Here is a 20,343-nt window from a genome sequence, read left to right on the forward strand (position 1 = left end):
GAAGAAAATTAAAAATAATATTAATTAAAATTATGTAATTGATTAGTTTACCAGTAGCATTTAGCAATAAATATATAGGATAATTTTTGAAATATTTATTTAAATAAATATTTCTGCTAAAAATAAACATGCATTTATGTAGATCCTAATATTCAAGGAATGAAAAAAAAGTGAAGGTTTCATTATCTTAAAGCTTGGTACTTTAGATGTGGAACTGATAAAGCCCAGAAGATACAAAATCTTATTGGTGTGCATTCCACAGTATTATCTCCTGCTGTAGCAGTAAATTATGCTTTAAAAATAATAAATTGGAACTTCAGCAAATTTGCTAAATGTTTATAGTTGTACTGAATTCAGAATTGAAAGTTTATGTTAAAGTTGGCTCCAAAAAAGGATTCTTTCTCCTTAGGAAAAGTGTGAAGAATTGCACTTGGCAGTTTCTGCCACTGCATAAGGGAACTTAAGTACCCTAAAAAGATATTTAATTTAAATTTATTTTATTTTATTTCTTACTGGATATTTTTTATGGATTTATCATTGTGGAGGTGATAATTCAAAGAGCTGTGAATCAGTAGATCTTGGGAAATAATTCACATCATGGGAAGTGATTAATTCTAAACTTGTAGCACCATAGCAACTCTTCCTCTATTCTACAGATTAAAATATTCATATTTTTGACCTACCAAGTTGGCAGCAAGGAATCACAAGGATACTGTTTCAATGAACATGAGTGATTATATTATGTTATGTAAAATGAATGTAGGAAAAGAACATTAGGAGTTATATAAAAGCTTTGCAGAGACAAATTCTTGCATTCTCCTAGCACAAATTTTCTGTGCAAAGGAATGCATGGCATCCCACACAGTATCCCAGCTATATAAGCTTCTGAAAAATAAGAGGAAATTATGCATACTGTTTCTACATAGCTTATTTAGTCAAGATACCAAATCTGTTTGAAACTATAACCTGCTTCTTTGCATTTAGCTGCTCTTATATGAAGTTTTCATTGGTTTATTTAAGCTTCAAAAGTTGATAAACTCTTCGTGTTAGTGGTTTAACTTCAGCAGAGAGGTAAATTTCTGTTTTAGTAGGAAAGCTTTAGTAATGAAATTAGCCAAGTCCAGTTTACATTTTACTTCTTATGCATTTTGATAAATTCAATGTGTGAGTATATTTTTATGTTTTGGCAATTCCAAACAATGCTTTCATACATTATCTTCTTTTGGACATATTTGGTATCTTGACTAAATATCCATCCCAGTCACCACAGGTTTCATTATACAAGTGATCCAAAATAAAAATAAAAATAAAATAATAATAATAATAAAATGTTTACATGAACAAGATGCATCCTTTCAACTTTACTTAATTATTTAAGGATATTGATCTGTTAGAGCGGAGGAGACCACAAAGATGGGCAAGTGGCTGGAGCACCTCTCCTATAAAGAAAGGCTGAGAGAGCTGAGGCTGTTCAGCCTACAGAAGAGAAGGCTTTGGGGTGACCTCATTGCAATCTTTCAGTACTTAAAGGGGACTTATAAAAAAGATGGAGAGTGACTCTGCTTAATCAGATAATGACAGCATGAGGTGGAATGATTTTAAACCAAAAGAGGGAAGGTTTAGATTAGCTATAAGGAAAAAATTCTTCACTCAGAGGGTGGTGAGGCACTGGAACGGGTTGCCCGGAAAGGCTGGGGGTGCCCCATTCCTGGAGGTGTTCAAGACCAGTTAGTTGAGGCCTTGGGCAACCTAGTGGTGGCATCCCTGCCTATGGCAGGGTGGGTGGAGCTAGGTGATCTTTGAGGTCCCTTCCAGTCCAAGCCATTCTGTGATTCTATGGTTCTATGATTTAGAAGTGATTAGGTCACTAGTGGAGCAAGTATTTTTACCCCTTGGGATTGAATTCACTTGATGATTATTATATAAAGTATAGATAACCAAAGCATTATTCTGAAAACTAACCTGAACTAATGTATGATTTTGTTAAACGTGAGATTCAAATAAGGCAGGGTATAACCATAATTGTTCTTAAAATGAGTCATTGATCTTTCCTGAAATTGTTTTGTCACTAAAGTCAAATACCATTTGTAGAATGATTAATAGAATTATTAGCTAGCTACTTAGGCAGCCAGGTGCTTTTATGCTAATAACAAATATAATCTTAAAGCATGATTTTACAAATATTCTTTTAAAGTTACACACTAATTGTTTATTGTTTATAAAAGAAAGTCATGTCTTTTTACAAATCATTTCTAATTTCAACTTTTCTAAATGTATCAGAGCAAGTACATGACGTTATATTGAACATTACAAATGTACTCAGTACAAATGTACAAATGTACACGACTCAGTTTAGCTAATTATCTCCAGTAAGCATTTTAAAACATTTTCTGTACTCAGCTGTGTATTTTCCAGTTCTTGAAGATTCCTCAACAGATAATTTATCATGACAGTTTTTGTGTCAGTAGTTCTTTTCTGTATTCCTGAGAGCTTTAATTAAATCTTTTAGATGTGATCAATTCTCAGCACATATTTCAATTATATTTTATACCCGAGTCCAGAAGAAAGACTTTCTTCTAGGTTTTAGATACTAATATGAAGCATTTACATGAAAAGGCTTCTTTTAAAGATCTTTCCAAAATGTTGATTACATTATTCCCTATACTTTTTTAGGGTAGTCTGTTATCCATCAAGTCCTTGCCTGAAAGTCTTTTTTCAAGTGATTTGAGCTTACTGTCATATGCAAAAAAACAAAACAACAACCACAACAACAACCTAACAACAAAAAACTGTTCTGCCCATTTTGCCTAAATTCTTAATTTTAGATGTGTATTCTGTATTGCATTGTAGCTTAAAGTAGGCAATTTGGAATTATGCAGAAGCATAAACGCTTTTGCGTTTGAGAGCTAGGGGGAAAATTAATACTTCTATCCAGAATTAAACTACCAGAAAACTTGTTATTTTTCACAAAATACACAAATCCAGAATAATTAAGAAATTATTTGATACAGCTCCAACAAAGAAACACAATATAAAAGTGAGAATGCAACAAGAAATATGAGAGGTACAGTAATTAGAAAGTGATGTATGACCAACTGCTGGGATTTATAAGCAATAATGCACTTTGTAGAAGGTCCTGGAAACCTGTTATCTGAATGATAAATTATATTCATAAGTTCCTAGAAGATCTACTTTCACATTCTAGTGTCACAGCCCCTTTTAAAAAGGACGCTTACAGCTAATGCTGGTTCTGTAAGATATGAAAAAATGAGCTAATTCTGTTGGGATGATGGGAAAATGTAGAGCTAGAGAAGCAGTACTGCAAATCTGGTGCCAAATGAGCTACGTTGTGTGAAGATAGAACATGTATAACAAAGGTGCAAAAGAGTTTTGATGCATCCAGTTTTATATACTTTAACAAGCTTTGTTGGAGTCCAGTACTATCTTAATGGATTTTAAGTGTTAAGTGAGAAATATGGAGATGTTACTTCAACATTTTAGTAGGTCAGATTTCATCATAAAATAAAATTCCTCTTAATTGACTGAATGACTTATATTCATCAAATTAATGAGAAAATTAACGTTGCAATGAAATACAATGGCAAAAATAGTCCCATGTATTCCAAAGGTGTAACTGTCTTAATTTCATCTATGAAGTCATAATGTATGCACAATACCACTGTGAAAGAGATAAATCACAACATGAAATAAAAAAGACTGAACTCTGCTTTCTTTCCTCCTGCACTTTGAGACATTTTTACCAATTTTGTGTAAAGTAGAAACCCATGTTTATAAGTCTGGAATTTTCTTCACAGTCAGTAAGGCTTTATGTTTTAAATGCACGTGGAGGAAAAAAAAAAAAAAAGAAGAAGAAGAAGAAAAAAAAAGTTGCAATAAGTACTCCAAATCCTAGCACAACATATTTCACATTTGTGTCTCCTGATACAAAGTTAAATAGACCTGGAAAAAAAAAATAAAAAATATAAATCAAATGTTGTTTTATATGCCTATTACCTCTATGAACATGACATAAAAATGGTTCTTCCAGGACATTTAAAGTTCCATCTGAACTGGTATCCTCTTTCTGGTGGTGGACAAAAGTAGATTTGTGTAAGACTGTTAAGAACAAAACAGACATGTAGACATACATCCCAGTCGTACAGTGCCAGATTCAAGGAAAATCCAGGTCAAGGACCTCAGTCAGAGATGGTGTCTTGATGGCTTTCTGGACCTTGTAAAGTTTTAGTAACAGCCTACTACAGAAATTGTTAAGATTTCAATGTGTCCTGTTCAAAGTTACCCTTTTGTCATATCCAGCATGACTTTTGCAGGTTTAATCTGATGCTCCCCACTTTCAATATTGTTAGAGACATTTAGCAGTGCCTGCTCATCCTATCCTACCTCTCCTGAGGTTTGTTTAGTCATCCCTCTTGTGGAACCTATTCCATACATTTGTTTAAATGTTTATTCTTTTGTGAAACTTTTCAGATATAACAAATATCGCATACTACTCGTATTCATTAAAGATGCCTTCTTTTTTTTTTTTTTTTGGATTGATGTGATAGCATAATGACATACATATACTCCATTCCTTGTTTAATAGTTCTATTAATAAATCCTTTTTTTCTTTTTCTTTTTCTTTTTTTTTTTTTCTGTTTCTGAACATCATTAAAGTATCTTAGCACTTTTCAGATTCTGCATAATTGACAGGTTTTTTTTTTGTTGTTGTTGTTTTTTTCTCATTAAGTAAGAGAGTTTGATGGATTTTCTTGGCATAAAATTTATCAAATCCTGTACTTACAACAGAATATATGAACAGAGTTCAGATATTTGTCATGTGGATACTGTACCTTCTATAAAATCTTATTAACATTCCTAAAATCTAAGAACATCTACCATGTAGACATTTTTTCAACTTCCTTTTGTTTCTAATCCCAGAAGACTGGTGCTTACTCTAATTTCATAATTTTCAGGAAATAAAGGGAATACATTGAATCAACTCTGCCTGATTTATCAACATTAAAAAAAAAAAAATCTATTTCTGTTCACAGAAGAGCTTCATACTATGTTAGTCCAATACTCTATTAATTTTTGATGCCATAAAGAGAAATATAAACCTTTTTTTTTTTTTTTAATTGCAACAATATTTTGAATAATAGAGGTTTTCAGATAGCTGAAGAATAGTCTGAAATATCTGATCTTTGGAAGTAGTGAAAGATTTAGAGATAAGGAATACTAAGGAATTGTAAAGTGACAGCCAGAAAGAGAATCTCAACAGTAATAAAACTAATCTACACAAAATAAAACCAGAAAAAAAATATGAAAATTTCTGTGTTGCTTCTGAAAGTAAGAATTTGCAGAATATAAGACCTTTATTTAACTGGAATTTAAAAGTAAAATTGCAGATGTAAAATTAAAATGTAAAATTAACCTTCAACCTTCAATTGCATATTATTTGAACTGTTAATATTCCATCCTAATTTAAACTGTTAATATGCTGTCTTTATATATATATATATATTTATATATATATATATATATATATAACATTTGAGCATAAAAGCTCAATAAAACCACAGTTGGATATGCTTCAGCTTCTGAATGGGTCAAATTGATGTAGAAGTAGCTTTTCAAGGAAAGAGTAAAAGTCTTGGGCTCTCACTCAATAAGAAGAGAGCTGAGAGGGTTATAAATGATATTCACAGAATCATGAGGGTAGTGGATAAACTGAGCATGACACTGTTGTTGACCAATTAAGAGAATTAGGTGGCACTGAAACCAGAAGGAGAGCACAAATAACACAGGAAGCAAATAAATGCAGCAGTTTATGTAGTCTTTTGGACAGAAAGGGATGGATGCTGTACTGGAAAGAACATCCCTTTGCTCAGCAGTGCTGGTGATACCTCACAAGGCACACTCCCCAGTACCTATCACTATCTTGACAACAGAAGCATTAACACAGAGAGAGATCCCAAGGGAACTGCAGCTCTTCAGAGATGTATAGAGATTCTCAGTGAGGTTAAGGAAGGGGCAGATGTCTCCTAGCATGCCTTCTCTCTTAACACAGTGATGGTGAAATTGCATTGCCTAGCAGCAAAGGAGCTGGGAGGCAGTCACTAGACTGCTCAGCATCAGAAACAATGAAGAGATTCACTGGGTCTTTCCCAGGACTGTAGCTTCAAAACCTCCAACTGTACTGAAAGAGGGGCAGGCATAGTCTGTGCTTAGTGGAGTCTCCTGTTAAGGCAAAGGTTGGAAGACAGTGACTTCTGACACCAGGTGGCTTTTTTTCCACCTAATTGGGTTGGCAAGTAGTGACTGTGGGATTATAAGAACAGCAAAGACCCTGAAATCAACAAAAGAGTACAGTACCCTGAAACATGTAAACACAAATGGTGCAATCTGATACAGTCCTTCCAACCAAAATCATTCTATGATTCTGTGAAATAAAACAGTGCTGAGAGGACAACATTACAGAGGGTGGGGGAAATCAGCACAACTGGATAACCATATGAAGTGTCTGTGCACCAGTGCACACAACATGGGGAACAAAGAAAGAATTAGATCTCTGTGTGCAGTCTCTCAGGGCTGTGATCTTATTGGGATCACAGATATGTAGTGAGATGGCTTACATGGCTGAAACACTGCAATGTCTGGATACAATCTCTTTAGGAAGGACAGGACAAGACAGGACAGAGGGAGAGTTGTCCTGTATGAGAGAAAGCAGTAGGAATGTGGGAAGCTCTGCCTAGGGATAGATCATGAGCCATCTGAGAGCTTATTTGTCACAGTTAGTAGGCAGACCAACATGGGTGACGCTGAGATGGGTGTCTGCTAGTGACTGTCTGATTGGGAAGAAGTAGATGAGGCCTCCTTCAGACAAATGAAACAAGCCTCACATGCACAAAGTACTTTTTTGAGGAAAGGCTGAAATAACTTCTTCTGTTTCACTTGGAGAAGAGAAGTCTCAGTGGGAATCTTATCAATGTATATGAAAACCTGAAGGGGGGGTAGGGGGTGCAAAGAGGATGGAGACAGGCTTTTTTTTTTGTGTAGTGCCCAGTGACAGGGCAAGAAGAAATGGATGCAAACTAAAACACAAGATGTTACATCTAAACATCAGGAAGCACTTTACTGTGGGTGTAACCAAGCACTAGAACACGTTGTGGAGTCTCCCTCCTTGGAGACTGTCCAAAGACATTTGGACACAGTCCTGGGCAGCTGGCTCCAGGTGGCCTTGCTTGAGCAGGGGGTTGGATGAAATGAGGCACTCCAACTGAGTGCCTTCTAACTGCAGCCATTCTGCAATTCTATGAAAGAAGGAAGGACAGGTCCTAACAGACCAGGTAGTTGTGTTGCCATTCAGAGGTACCTAAACAGGATGGAGAAATGGCACGTAGAAACCTAATAAATTTCAAATGCAAATGCTAAGTCCTGCACTGGGAAGGAACAGTAACATGTAGGCTTAGGGCTTAGACTTAGGGCTGACTGACTGGGAAGCAGCTGAAGGTCATGGTGGACAACAAGCTGACCATAAGTCATCAATGAACCCTCACAGCAATGAGAGCCCACAGCACTAGGATGAACACTGCCAGTAGGTTGAAGGAGGTGATCCTTCCTCTCTGCTCAACACTAGAAAGACCACATCAGGAATGCTGGGTTCAGTTCTGGGCCCCCAGTACAAGAAAGACATGGACATACGGGAGACAGCCTATCAAAGGGCAGTGAAAACAATTGAGGGTTTCATTGCTGTGAATCTACCTTGAGAGACTAGTCAGGCAGAACATATTGACTAGTTCCAAAAGGTATTGTCTGAAACACTGGATAACAGGGCAATAAGAATCCTAAAAGTATGAAGCAAAGATATATTTTCAATCATTTTTGATACAACAGTTCTAGATGCTGGAAGAATAACAGAAACCATACTGCAGAAACGCAACCAGCTTGTGTCCTGGCATTGTCACAATCAGAGACAATAAAATTAGACTTCTCAAATGAGTTTGCAAATAATGTTAACTGATCCCAAACTGTATTATGAATTAGATACATTATGGATGTAATTATGATGTTGAAAACTTCATGCATCTTTTCTTACTGAAAAACTCACTGTTTGAAAAAAAAAAAAAATTTTTTTTCCCCACTGTGAAACCAAAACATCGCATTTGGCAAGTACCAACTTTTTCTTATAAAATTCTGGCAAATAAATAAAACATTGGTGTCTTTATCTGTTTTGCTGTCATTTAGGGATCACTTCTTTTCCCTGCTGCTCACATGCTTAAGATAATTTTACTGGTCCTGAGAGCACTTTTACTATTTTATCAGACATGGTGGGTCCTAAGATAATGAAATGTTCAGTATCACAGATTACCATCAACATTTGTTCTTTTTCACTTCAGTTCCCACATGATTTCAGTGGCCAAAATTTGACAAACCATGGAACTAAAGATTTGTGCTTTGTGATATTTGAAAGTTGAGGCTCAAACTTGCCAATAGATAATTTTCTAGCTACATGCAGTCTTTAACAGTGAGACAGCATTTTCTATCATGCCAGGATTTGAAGCTGGGAGGAGTGAAAGTAAGCAGAATAAGTAATTGTAATGTGCACATTCACATTCTATCTCTCAACCTTGCAAGTTTAAAAATAAATGCTTTCACTCTTGCAAATCTTGTAATCACAGTACTGCAATGATGCACAGTATCTGTTTCTACTGAGACCGGTTCAAGAGATATAAGACCTTAATATTGTCAAAGATTAACAGTCTGTTTTGGGCAATGTCCAAGGCAGAACATGTTGTATGGCAGAACTCTGTAGTGCTTCCCAGAACTCTCATATAATTTTCATTCAATGAATAGAAAGCAATTTCAAAAAGTAGCATCTATGGGAGGCATAATATTGAATGATATTGCATTGTAAGTATGTTTTCTCAGGAATTAAATAGTGTAATTTGATAAATGTACGTGTTTCTTTTCCCCTATTTTGAAGAGAACTTCATTTTCTGTTTAAACGTTAGTGTAGTGTAATGTTTTCAATGTGGAAAAAAAAAGTACATAAAAAATACTTGAAATTATTCTTAAGATACTCTACAGTAGAAACAAATTTTGAGATAAATTTTGACAGAGAATAGTAAGTGGATAAGGGAAAAAAAAATATCTGCTACTTAGTTTACTACTTTTCATACCTGGAAGAAGTAAGAGCGTAGTAATGAAGATGCATGTTGAACAACTGTTAAAAGTCAAGAATTCTGAAAGGGTAAATGGAAATAAATTGAAGCTGGCAAGCATATAATTACTGGGAAGGAAAATGATCATGGTTTTTATTGGCCGTAAGATTATGCAGGTGAAAATACTACTACTGGAGAAAGTGACTGTATAAAAGAGGAATGAGAAAAGAGCTTGTACCAAGTGTCCTTTCTTATCCTTTTTTCTGCTAGTGAGAAAAAAAAAAAAAAAAAAAAAAAAAGCCTTTCATGCCAATCACACTTCATAGAACATTGAGTGTATGTATTACTGATACTATCTTTTAAGGTTAAAAAAAATTCCAGTGACCAGAAAGAAGAAGCCATTTCATAACAAAATATTAGAGCACATTACACAAATAAGTCTTATACTACCTACTTATGTCTTATATCTACTTACAGCATCTGCTTTTCCCAGATAGGCTTTAGATTGTTTTCTTTATCAATAAATATTTCAGTAAATATTTCATAAATAATGATGAACATAGAAAAAAAATCATTTTAAAGCATGTTGTGAAAAATGTACTTTCTTCTACATTCATTCATTCATTACATTCACTGTAAAAGCAGACAATATGTACAGTTTTGTTCATTCTGGTAGATTCAGAATATTCTAAAAAACAAAGTCAGAAAAGCCAAAAGATTACTGTCAGTTCTCTAAAAACTGAAATTATTTCTTGTGTTCTTTTTGAGGTGGAGATTGAATGGATCTTTTCTTCTATTATATAGTTGAAGTATTTTCTTCGGAAAGGCTTTTTTTTTTTTTTCTGAAGACATGTCAGAAGCTGGCATGATCAGACTAAAATATAACGTTGGAGAAAGACTCTATTATGTAAAGTCAACTGAGCAGATATATGAGATTACCTGAGAATTAAGGAAAAAATAGTTTAAGCAAAACCAGATATTTTATAAGGTCATCTTAATTCTTATTATGTGCCAAGATAGTAAAATTATTTTATTATAAATTGGAATGATTCTTCTTTTGGAAAACCTGACTGGTAACAAAACCTGAATTTATGAATAAGTGTTTGAAAGAGTCCTTCTCTGTTATATGTCCACTGCATAATGCTCATCCTCTGCCTTTCTAAAAGGGCTTTCTGGATGACTTGAACTACTTAATATATATTTTTTCATGTTCCACCCTAGAGAAAAATATTAAAAGTAATTGTTTAGGAAGTTTTTGTAGTAGCCATTGTAATACACAAGACATAGAAATGAATCAGGAAAATTCATTCTCAAAAGAATTTTGAAAGTTAAAAGGTGATATATTTATATGGCAAAATAAACACAGAAAAAAAATGTAATAAAAGTAAAAAATCCTAGTTTGTACATGATTTCCGTGGAAGAAAAAAAAATAAATAAAATTGAATGCAAAATACAAAAGTATGTCATTTAGGATTTTGTGACTCTTAAAGGAAGCTAAACATATGAAGAAAATGTCATACAGCTTGAAAGCCCATGTAGTATTTTTTGAGATTGGATCAGCACAGTAGAAGAGTTTACCCAGGGTTTAGGCAATTTCTACCTGTTAAAGGTATGAAACCTAAGTCAATATCCATATGTTATACCCATTGTTCGTAACAGCCCCATAATGCTAAATAACAAATATGTTTTAATTAAATCAGAAACTGAAATGTTACTATAATTTGGGCAGGAATCTGTAATTCCACTTAGAATATTTTTTTTTAGACATCAATAAATGTCTAAAACTGAAGTACAGTTTATAAAAATGAAGATACTTACTAGAGTTTGTAATGAATATTTTTTTCTTCATTCTCATCTGTTTTCATATCAGAGATCCCATCTTCTTCCATCCTCTCTTGTAAATAAACTCTGCATGTTTTTTCTATAATCCTGAGCAATGCCAATGTCATAGATGAAACAGTAAAGGCCAAAACCTAGTGTATCTGGATACTGAGTTTTATTAATTACTAAGTGAATCTTCATCCTTTATCTTTTAAAATTAAATATTTAGTATATTAGTTGTTTGATCTAATCCATTCTTTGATGTAGACATTTCTAATACAAACATTTGACTTTTTTTTTATTATTTTTCTTTTTAATTTCATTTTCTATAACAAATTCATGAAATAATATATGAATGTTTCAGGAAGGCAAACAGATAAGGTAATTAACAATATTCCTTTGGGAAGAGAATATTTTTTTATTTATGTATTTGTTTGTTTGTTTTAGGATTTCTGAAATCAGATAGGATACTTGCCAGGATTGAGATAGGGTGAGAATATTCTGCTCTTCTACAAGGCATGCAGAATCTGTAGATACCAAAGAGAGAGACAATTTATCTCAAATGGTTTACATATTATTTATGAAAATTCTTAGAGTCCTTAATCATATTCATAATTTTGAATATAAATATCCATGAATATCCATTCTCCATGAAGGAGAAATATCTTTCAGACATCATGATTTTTCTCTTTTCACTTCACATACATGTGGACATTTATCAGTTTATATTTCTTGTATTTTCCTTATCACTGCTATATTAGTTCCATACTATTACGCCTATAGCCCACCCTCTTAAGATATATCCACGTTATCCTTGGGCAGTGTTCATTGATTAAAGCAGACAACAACCTTGTAGTGCTTCACTGTGGCATCATTACAGCAAACTGTGTGAAGACTTAATTAGTAATAATTTTAGTATCATGTGTAGCTAACTTAAAATAATTTTATATAGATCCCTTATTTAATTAAGATTTTGAATAAATCCTTCCTTATATTAATACTTATTATACAGTTGCATTAAAACATATTAATTTTAAACAGCAATGAAGAATTTTAAAATATTCTGCAGAAAAACATACACATAAACTCTATTAATTGGGCATTAAATTAATGATGCTAAACAGCAAAAGCAGGGAAATGCACAGTGAAGCAGTAAATGTACCATATGTTATTGTGTACCTGAGCACAATGGGGACACTATCTTAATGGCTTTCTTAATGTTCCTGTTGTACGAGATATTGGTGGACATATGGTATGCTGCCTGTTTGTATGCCTGTGTATTTCCATGATTTTTTTACCTGACTTTGATAGCACGTCATATTTTTCTTCTGCTAGGAAAAGGATTTTTTTTTTGTCTTTTTTGTTTTGCTTAATTGTCTGGAGCTCAAAAGACAAGTGTTTTATTTTGGTATCCCCATGAGCAGTTGCATATTTCTGTTATTATTAGGCTATTCCCCAATAATCCCTATTGGGCAATAGCCTGGAACACAGTTTTGTAGTCCTTCCTTGTACGAATAGCTTTTGACTCTCTCTCCACTGACCTAACAAACTGCTAATGCAACTGCAGAACTGACAGTGCTTTGCACAACTAGGGTGGGCACATGTGCAGTCAACCGCTTCCTTGCATACATGAAGGAGCCCCAAAACACTGGAGGTGGAAGCAGTTATTATTCCTGTTTCACCTGGTTCCCTAGTGCCCTTTACACCAACCATGTGGCTGAGGGACACAACTGAACAACTTCTTGTCCCACCACTTCCAGGATGCCAGGAAATATTTAATTAATTTTTTATATCAAATGCTTATTCCATTTTTTAATGTGGCCTGTCTTCTCGTTTGTTTGTTTGTTTGTTGTTAGTTGGATTTAAACATAGTTTAAACATAAAGAGTTGTGAAAAACAGCTTAGTGGGACAAAAGAGACAAGATTCAAAATATTTACAGAAAATTTTCTGCAAATTAGAAATATTAATTTACAAAATATTTCTACTAAATAACATTAGGCTTTCTCTTTTTACTCATACTGATGCTTATACATCAGTATACAATTCTCTTATACAGAGCATTGATGTCAGAAGTTCTTAGCAGGAGATGTTTGAGGATTGTTGCAAACTGATGTGGAAAAGACATGCTGTTCTTGTACATTAGCTTGTCAATAGGTGCTCTTGAGTATTGTGTTTTACTACAGACTCGGACTAGTCTTTTAAAGATTTTACTGATATGCTAGTCTATATGCTAGTGATTTCTGGCAAGCATGCATTCTTTTGTATAAATAATTTAGAAATACCATTTCATGTGTTCATTGTCGTTCTTTACTGTAACTGTATTAATTTTATTAGGAAACAGAAGTCACAATGTAACTCTCTTACTGCTTTATAGATAGTAGACTAGCAATACATCTAGAAGCACCAGACTGAGTATTTCTAACTTAAGTAAGAAATATTTAAGTAACATTTTTTCTTGAAAATATACTATGTGTATTCCTAGAGGAGCAAGATGTAATTTAAGCCACAACCACCAGCCATGGTTAATATATTTTAAATACTTTTATTTTCCTTAAATTTAATATAAAACTCTTTCAGATGCTAGTTTTAGGGATTTTAACATATATTAATATTTTTAGATTAGCAAAATGAATAGAAAAGGATGGAACAATAAATGACATTTCAGTAATATATTCACAGAAGTATTTTTAATAACAAGGATTACTAGGTAGGAGTTATCTAGAATTATTAATAAGGCAAAGTTATGTTTGGAAATTATGAAATTTTAATTATTAAATTTTAATTTTAATCACTAATTAAAAGGGAAACTGCTTAAATAATCTGTTTAAAAAAAAAAGCTGGAGAAATTCAACAATGACAGTTAATTTTCTGATCAGCCTAGTCTTGTGTATCCAGTGGGGTGAAGAATTTGACAGTTTATTGACTCTCACTGTTGTAGGACTTGGCAATTCGTCTGTATCTGTATGATTAGTGAGTATGTTCATCAGCAGACAGTATCATCATGGGGTCTTTGATGTTGTAAACAATCTCATTGCCACGCTGGCTTTAAGGTTTTTGTACTTTTTAACCCAGAGTGATTTTGATATTATATACTTTTTTTTTTTTTTTCCCAAGAAAATAATGAGATAACTTATTTTCTAAGCAAAAGACATATTATTAGATATGTATGCATAGTAGCATGACCGACCCATTCACACTGCCAGGAATTGGGTTACAGCTACAAAGAAGTAATTGGTGTCCACAATATTCTACAGTTTGCTGAAAACTTCTAGGTTCCTCAGCATGTTTAGTCATTGTTCCCAAAACCGTTAGGTTCCCAGATTGAAAACTAATCACCTGGGTTTGTCAATTTCCCTTTCTGAAAACCTGTTCAAGTTACATAAAGAAGAAAAAAAAATAGAAATTGCATTGTTGTTTGTGATAGGATTTCAATGAAATCACAGACATCATATCGACAGAATTTGAGGTATATGCCTGTAAGTTTAAAACACAGGAAATTTTCAATAAATTATAGATGAGATAAAAACTAGTAATAAACAGTTTAGGTCTGCTAGGATTTACCTTTTCTAACATGCAGTCGTCTTGGATCAGTTTGTAGTGTATCTACTTTGGGCACTGCTTGAGCTCATAAATCTTGATAAATCTTGATAAATCTATGTTCTATCCACAGCTATTGAGTATCGGTTCACTGTGCTCTAAATGCTGAAGAGCATAGCAGCTTGTTTCTGGTGCACAGCCTGAGTGGGTGTTCCTGTTCTGATGCACATTGTTATTGAGAATGTGATTTATCAAAACAAGATTTGCAAAAACTAATATATATTTCAGCATGACTATCTTTTAACAGTGTTCTTTATAATGATTACGTTTTGTAAATAATCACTCCCTACTGCTATTTGTTTAATAGAAGGCTTTTATGCTGGACTTTGTCTTTTTCACTATTCTCCACATTCGATTCTTCCAAAAAACAAACAAAAAAACAAAGAATTAGATGTGAGTGTTTTAAATGTATCTTGAATTACAATGGCACTGCAGTTCAGAACTGTCAATCAATAAATAATGACTCCTAGTCATCAGAAGCAAAGCAAGCAAGTGCAGCCTGCTTCACAGTGAAAGACAATTCTAAGTAATTGCTCTGAAACCCTGTGCTTTTTTCTTCTTTATTAAAGAATCTGTTGAAAAAGTATCCAGTGTGTAATATAAAGTTAACAATAGACAGAAAGATTCTGTCTCATCTAAATTCTACCGGTCTCCTACTGAAACTTTTTCTTAGAAGAAATTTGATCTGCAGTTATTTTAAATTTAAACTGGCTTTTCCACTTAGTCACACTTTTTTTTTTCTTTTTTTAACAATTTCATTTCAGGTTAAAGAAACAGAAGAAAATGAGTTCTGGATCTGGGACCGAAGAAAGTTCTTCAAATGTTGTTGGAGACTTCACCAAGACAGTGAGTGAAGATGCAAGAGACTATCAAACAGACCTTTGGCAACAAGGCTAATATTAAAGAAAAGGGACAAAGGACTTAAAGCCTTCAAAAAGACACATAAATAAACTAAAATAAATAAGCTGAAGAAGTACATACAAGACATATATAGAAACAACACATGCGTTATTTCTATGTATTTCATATTTCCACTAAGGACCAAGAGAAAGTGTCACTGTATACCAACATAGAACTTTTGGCAGTTCATTCTTCCTTCCCCATTATCTAAATTGTTATCTTCTAAAGCAAAAGGTGTACTTTAATTAATCTGACCCATAGCTTAGCTTTGGGAAAAAATAATTTAGAATGTACATGGCTAAGGAGAGAGGTTCACATCTGGTCCTGTGAAGACACTGTGTCTGAAATGGAAGTCAATGCTTTTTTTCTTGCTTGTCTCTTGTGGTTGTTGTTGTTTGTTTGTTTGTTTGTTTGTTTGTTTGTTTCATACAGCAGGGGGCAAACAACTCAGTTTCTCAGTCAGTTTCCCTAGTTCTATCAGGGTGGCATGAAGACTACACCTTTTATTCATTTAAAATATATAAATATATTTAAAGAGGAAAGGTTATTTTATTTTAAATACCTGAATATTATCACTTACACATTTACATTTAAATGTATCCCTTTTCTTTGTGTTTCTTTGTGTTTCTTTGTGTTTTCTTTGTGTTTCACAAATGAATATATAGAAATAATGCATCTCAATAATGCATCTCAAGTTCATCTTAATGTATACATCATATTTTTATTTACATTTGAATTTATTGTCCATGTAAAAACTGCAAGTGTCACATAGGAAATAGCATGAATATATTAAGCACCAGAAATGTTCAGCCATCAAGTCAGACACATGAGTATATACAGGTTCTGTTTCATAGAGATTCTGTGAACTTGCTCTATTTACTCTGCAATATGTTTCTCTCATACATTATATCCATATAATTGAAAAACTTGTATTTTTGAGAGTTCTACTTTATAGTTAAATCTAACAATATTTCTTCTCCCACTAATACATTGCATGCTCCTTCTAAGCCTGCTTCAGCAACTGTGTAATCTCTTAGTTTGTCATGGAATTTACATACTACCTTAGAAAAAGAAACAGTTATTTCTATAACTGGTAAATAAGCCATGAAAGTCTTTATGAAGACAGTATGTCTATAGTTAAAATTTGCTTAGATTTAAGTGGAGGTTGGTCAAGTTCATGAATGGAAAACACTAAAGATTATTAATTACATAAGAATCGCGCTTTTTTTGACCAGGAATTACCTGAGCTGCTGGAGTTGGAGGCTGCGATCATCCAGCAGACCTTAACTGTTCTTAAGACCCTCCCTGAGCACCTGTGTTTGGCCACTGCTGGAGGCAGGATGCTAAAACAGAGGATCTTTGGTTTGACTCTCACTTTAGGTTCTTACTCTTCTTTCATGTTTGCAAATGCTGACCTAATCCCAGCCGTTGTCTCTTAGGTTATGCTAGGAGTGCATGATGAAGAAGTGCTCTCTGTAAAGAAGCAAACCCATAAATTAGTCACTTGAAAGTAAGCCAAGATATCATGATACATGATTGCCCTAACTGTATTTGAGAATATCAGAAAATGTTTATTTATGAACTTTTCATCATAGTACTAGAATTCCTCTTGATCTTAAAAATGAATCTATGATATTTGTTATATACTGCTATACCCATCTATTCCCTTCACATTCTCCTTTGTGGGCAGAGAATATATACATATCTGTGCAGAAAGAGTGACTTGCTCAAGGTCACCAAGGATAAATATGGTGAAGTCAGGAAAACTCTTAACCCTAAATCTGGTTCCAAATGATTGAGCTATTCTTCTTTATAGCTCAGAAAGAACAATTGGTGCCTAAAATAGTGGATTGTTTCTAGACAAAATTAAGATTAATTTTAACCTGATCTTTTTTGCTATTCTTTTTAACAGATGGAACAGTGTATATTGTATATAAATTAGTTTAATGAACAGGGGATAAACACAGAAAGACCTACAAATAACTTTCATAACTGGCAAGCTCCATACTGTATTTAAAACTATAAATGTTGTTATCTCCACCTCCCTCTAAATTACTTTTGCAAACACTTTTCAAGATACATGTCAAAACAATGTGTTCTTATGCCACTGTTCACTTGATAGAACAGAATACTTAACAGTATGTGAACAGCCATGAGCTTTGCCTCCAGTAGGGTGGGAACTATCAGAATCTCATTAAAAGTTGTGATTTTTTTTTTTCCCCAAAGTCTCTCTCTCTCTTTTTCCCCAAATTCTATTCCCTCTATGACTTCTAATCATAGAATCATAGAATCATTAAGGTTGGAAGAGACTTTCAAGGTCATCTGGTAAATCCATGACTTTACTACCAATGTCACTCACTAAACCAAGTACCTAAGCACCAGGTTCAACCTTTCCTTGAACACCCCCAAGGATGGTGACTCCACCACCTCCCTGGGCAACCCGTTCCAATGCCTGACTACTCTTTCTGAGAAGAAATGTCTCCTAATTTCCAACCTAAACCTCCTCTGGTATAACTTGAGGCCATTCCCTCTAGTCCTATCACTAGCTACCTGTGAGAAGAGGCCAACCCCCAGCTCCCCACACCTTCCCTTCAGGTAGCTGTAGAGAGCAATAAGGTCTCCCCGAGCCTCCTCTTCTCCAGACTAAACAGCCCCAGTTCCCTCAGCTGCTCCTCACAGGACTTGTGCTCCAGGCACTTCACCAGCTTCTTACCCCTTCTCTGGACACCTTCCAGGGCCTCAATGTCCTTCTCATGGTGAGGGGCCCAAAACCGAACACAGTTATCAAGGTGCGGCCTCACAAGAGCTGAGTACAGGGGGATGATCACCTCCCTGGTCCTGCTGGCTACACTATTCCTGATTCAAGCCAAGATGCCGTTGGCCTTCTTGGCCACATGGGCACACTGCCTAAATCACAATTGAATGATAATTTCAGAGTAACATGAACCTATTTTCCTCACCTTAAGGGGAAAGAATCTTCCAGTTCTAAATTAAAAACATGCCAGTAAGTAATTGTTTCTCAGAAACTACAAAGATTCTCAGATGCCTTTTGCTACTGAAGTTCTTTCATCATATGACTTCAGGAAGAAGGTAAGAAATTTTCAATTGCCATAAAAAAAAGTTACTTACGATTTGCATAATCTAAAACCAAAATCACTAAAAATCAATCACTGATTTCAAGGGATATTCCCCATATGTTCAACAAATACTAGTATGCCACAGTGAAGATGTGATCCAGTTACTTGCTTTAATCATGAATAGAATATTTTCCAGGCAATGCCATTTCAGAAGGCAATTGATCATAATAAGAAAAGGACAATGAATGACTGCTTATGCTGAGATTGGAAAAAATAATTCTTCGTTATTAACATTTGAAAAGAAGAAAATGTAGATAAGAAAAGGACAAATAAAATCATGCTATTTATATTTTAGGCTTTGAGAGTTTTTTCTGAGCAAGAGATTCTGAAATGAAGAAGTATTACTATACTGTCCATCACTGAACACATCAAAAGGTAGCAGTGGATTTGCTAATCTCACTCATGTAACAAAATGTTATGGTACATATACAATATACCATGTTTTTATTGATAAATGAATGCTTTTCTTCCAGTTGGATAATCAGTAAAATACAAATATATTCAGCAGCCAGTGTTCCACAAATCTTGTCATTGCACATCACATTACTTCACTGATATCCACAAACAGATAGAATTTAAGGGGCATAACTTAGAGAGTTTTGAAATGGCAACATATTACTGAAGGCTACTATAGTTGCTCCCCAGTATCCTACTGGCACTGATAACATTCCAAAGAAACCATGGTAGTTAGTGCCATGGTCATTCACTAAGAAAACAAAACATAATAAAAGAGAATCTCAGATTTCATACTTTGAGATGTCTTTGCTTAAAAGAAAAATATATATATAAATATTAAAACAAACAAAAAACAACAGTATCTTAAGTGTCTTTTGACATATCTCAGACATATTTTGAAACATCCACCTTTAAAAACAAAACCAAAAAATGCCAAAAGTTCCTTGACAGGCACGACTGTAAATGTATATAATTAATTACATTTTAAGTTATTTCATTTTTGTAAGGAAATTTTATACTTTTATTTTTTAGTTTTTATACCTTTTTTTTTTTTTTCCCAAATATTCACAAGGTGCAAAGATACTCCTGGTACTTTTATAAACTATATAGAGAGAGATTATACATATACAGACACAAAACATATAAAAATCAAGAGTAAGAAAGTGGAAGTGACAGTTTACTGGTTTTCTTGGTATTATGAAAAATCTGGAAATTTTGGAAAAAAAAAGGAAAACTGTGATTTTTTTTCCATCCTTAAATTTGCATTAATATTTTAAATGCTTTATTATGGATTAAATACTTCAGTTCTCCCAAATGTCTCAATAAAATGAAGTTTATTATTTCAGAATCCTTGTGTTCACATAATACCTTCAGCAACAGAATTTATATAGGGAAATCAGATTCCATTTTTCCCAGTGTCTTTTCTTGAACCTTTTTTTTAACATTTCTGAAGCTTTTCTGTGTTTGTATTGTACTCTTAGGTACATATTTAAAAACTAATCTAAGTTCTGTGGGTATAGATTCTTCTGTGTTTGAAGTCAACAATATTCATGCTTTTTGTTCTGAATGCTTCAATATTTTTTTTCTTTTTAGAAAAAACAAACAAACAAACAAACGAGTGACCATGTGCAGCTCAGCTCCACCTCTATTACTAGACACCTTTGCTTTTCTTCATAACACTAGGTACTGCATAGTTCAAAAGCAAAAATTAATTTTATAATTACAGCTAGCAAGGTTCTTCATGTTGTGATTAAATACAAGAAAAAAAAAA

General features: G+C 33.7%; 1 protein-coding gene across 3 annotated transcripts in view; it reads left to right on the forward strand.

Annotated features, from left to right (window-relative positions):
* CCDC102B (coiled-coil domain containing 102B) overlaps positions 1-18,900 on the forward strand; it is a 166,511-nt gene extending 147,611 nt beyond the window's left edge. For all 3 annotated transcript variants that reach the window (XM_083821903.1, XM_083821896.1, XM_083821904.1), the window contains one exon: positions 15,345-18,900. In XM_083821903.1, the coding sequence (XP_083678029.1) occupies positions 15,345-15,434 (90 nt within the window). In that variant the 3' untranslated portion in view covers positions 15,435-18,900. The remainder of the gene's footprint in view (positions 1-15,344) is intronic.
* Positions 18,901-20,343: the final 1,443 nt, after the last annotated feature.

This window comes from Anser anser, assembly GCF_964211835.1.
Source record: "Anser anser genome assembly, chromosome: 2".
NCBI classification, from domain to species: Eukaryota; Metazoa; Chordata; class Aves; order Anseriformes; family Anatidae; genus Anser; species Anser anser.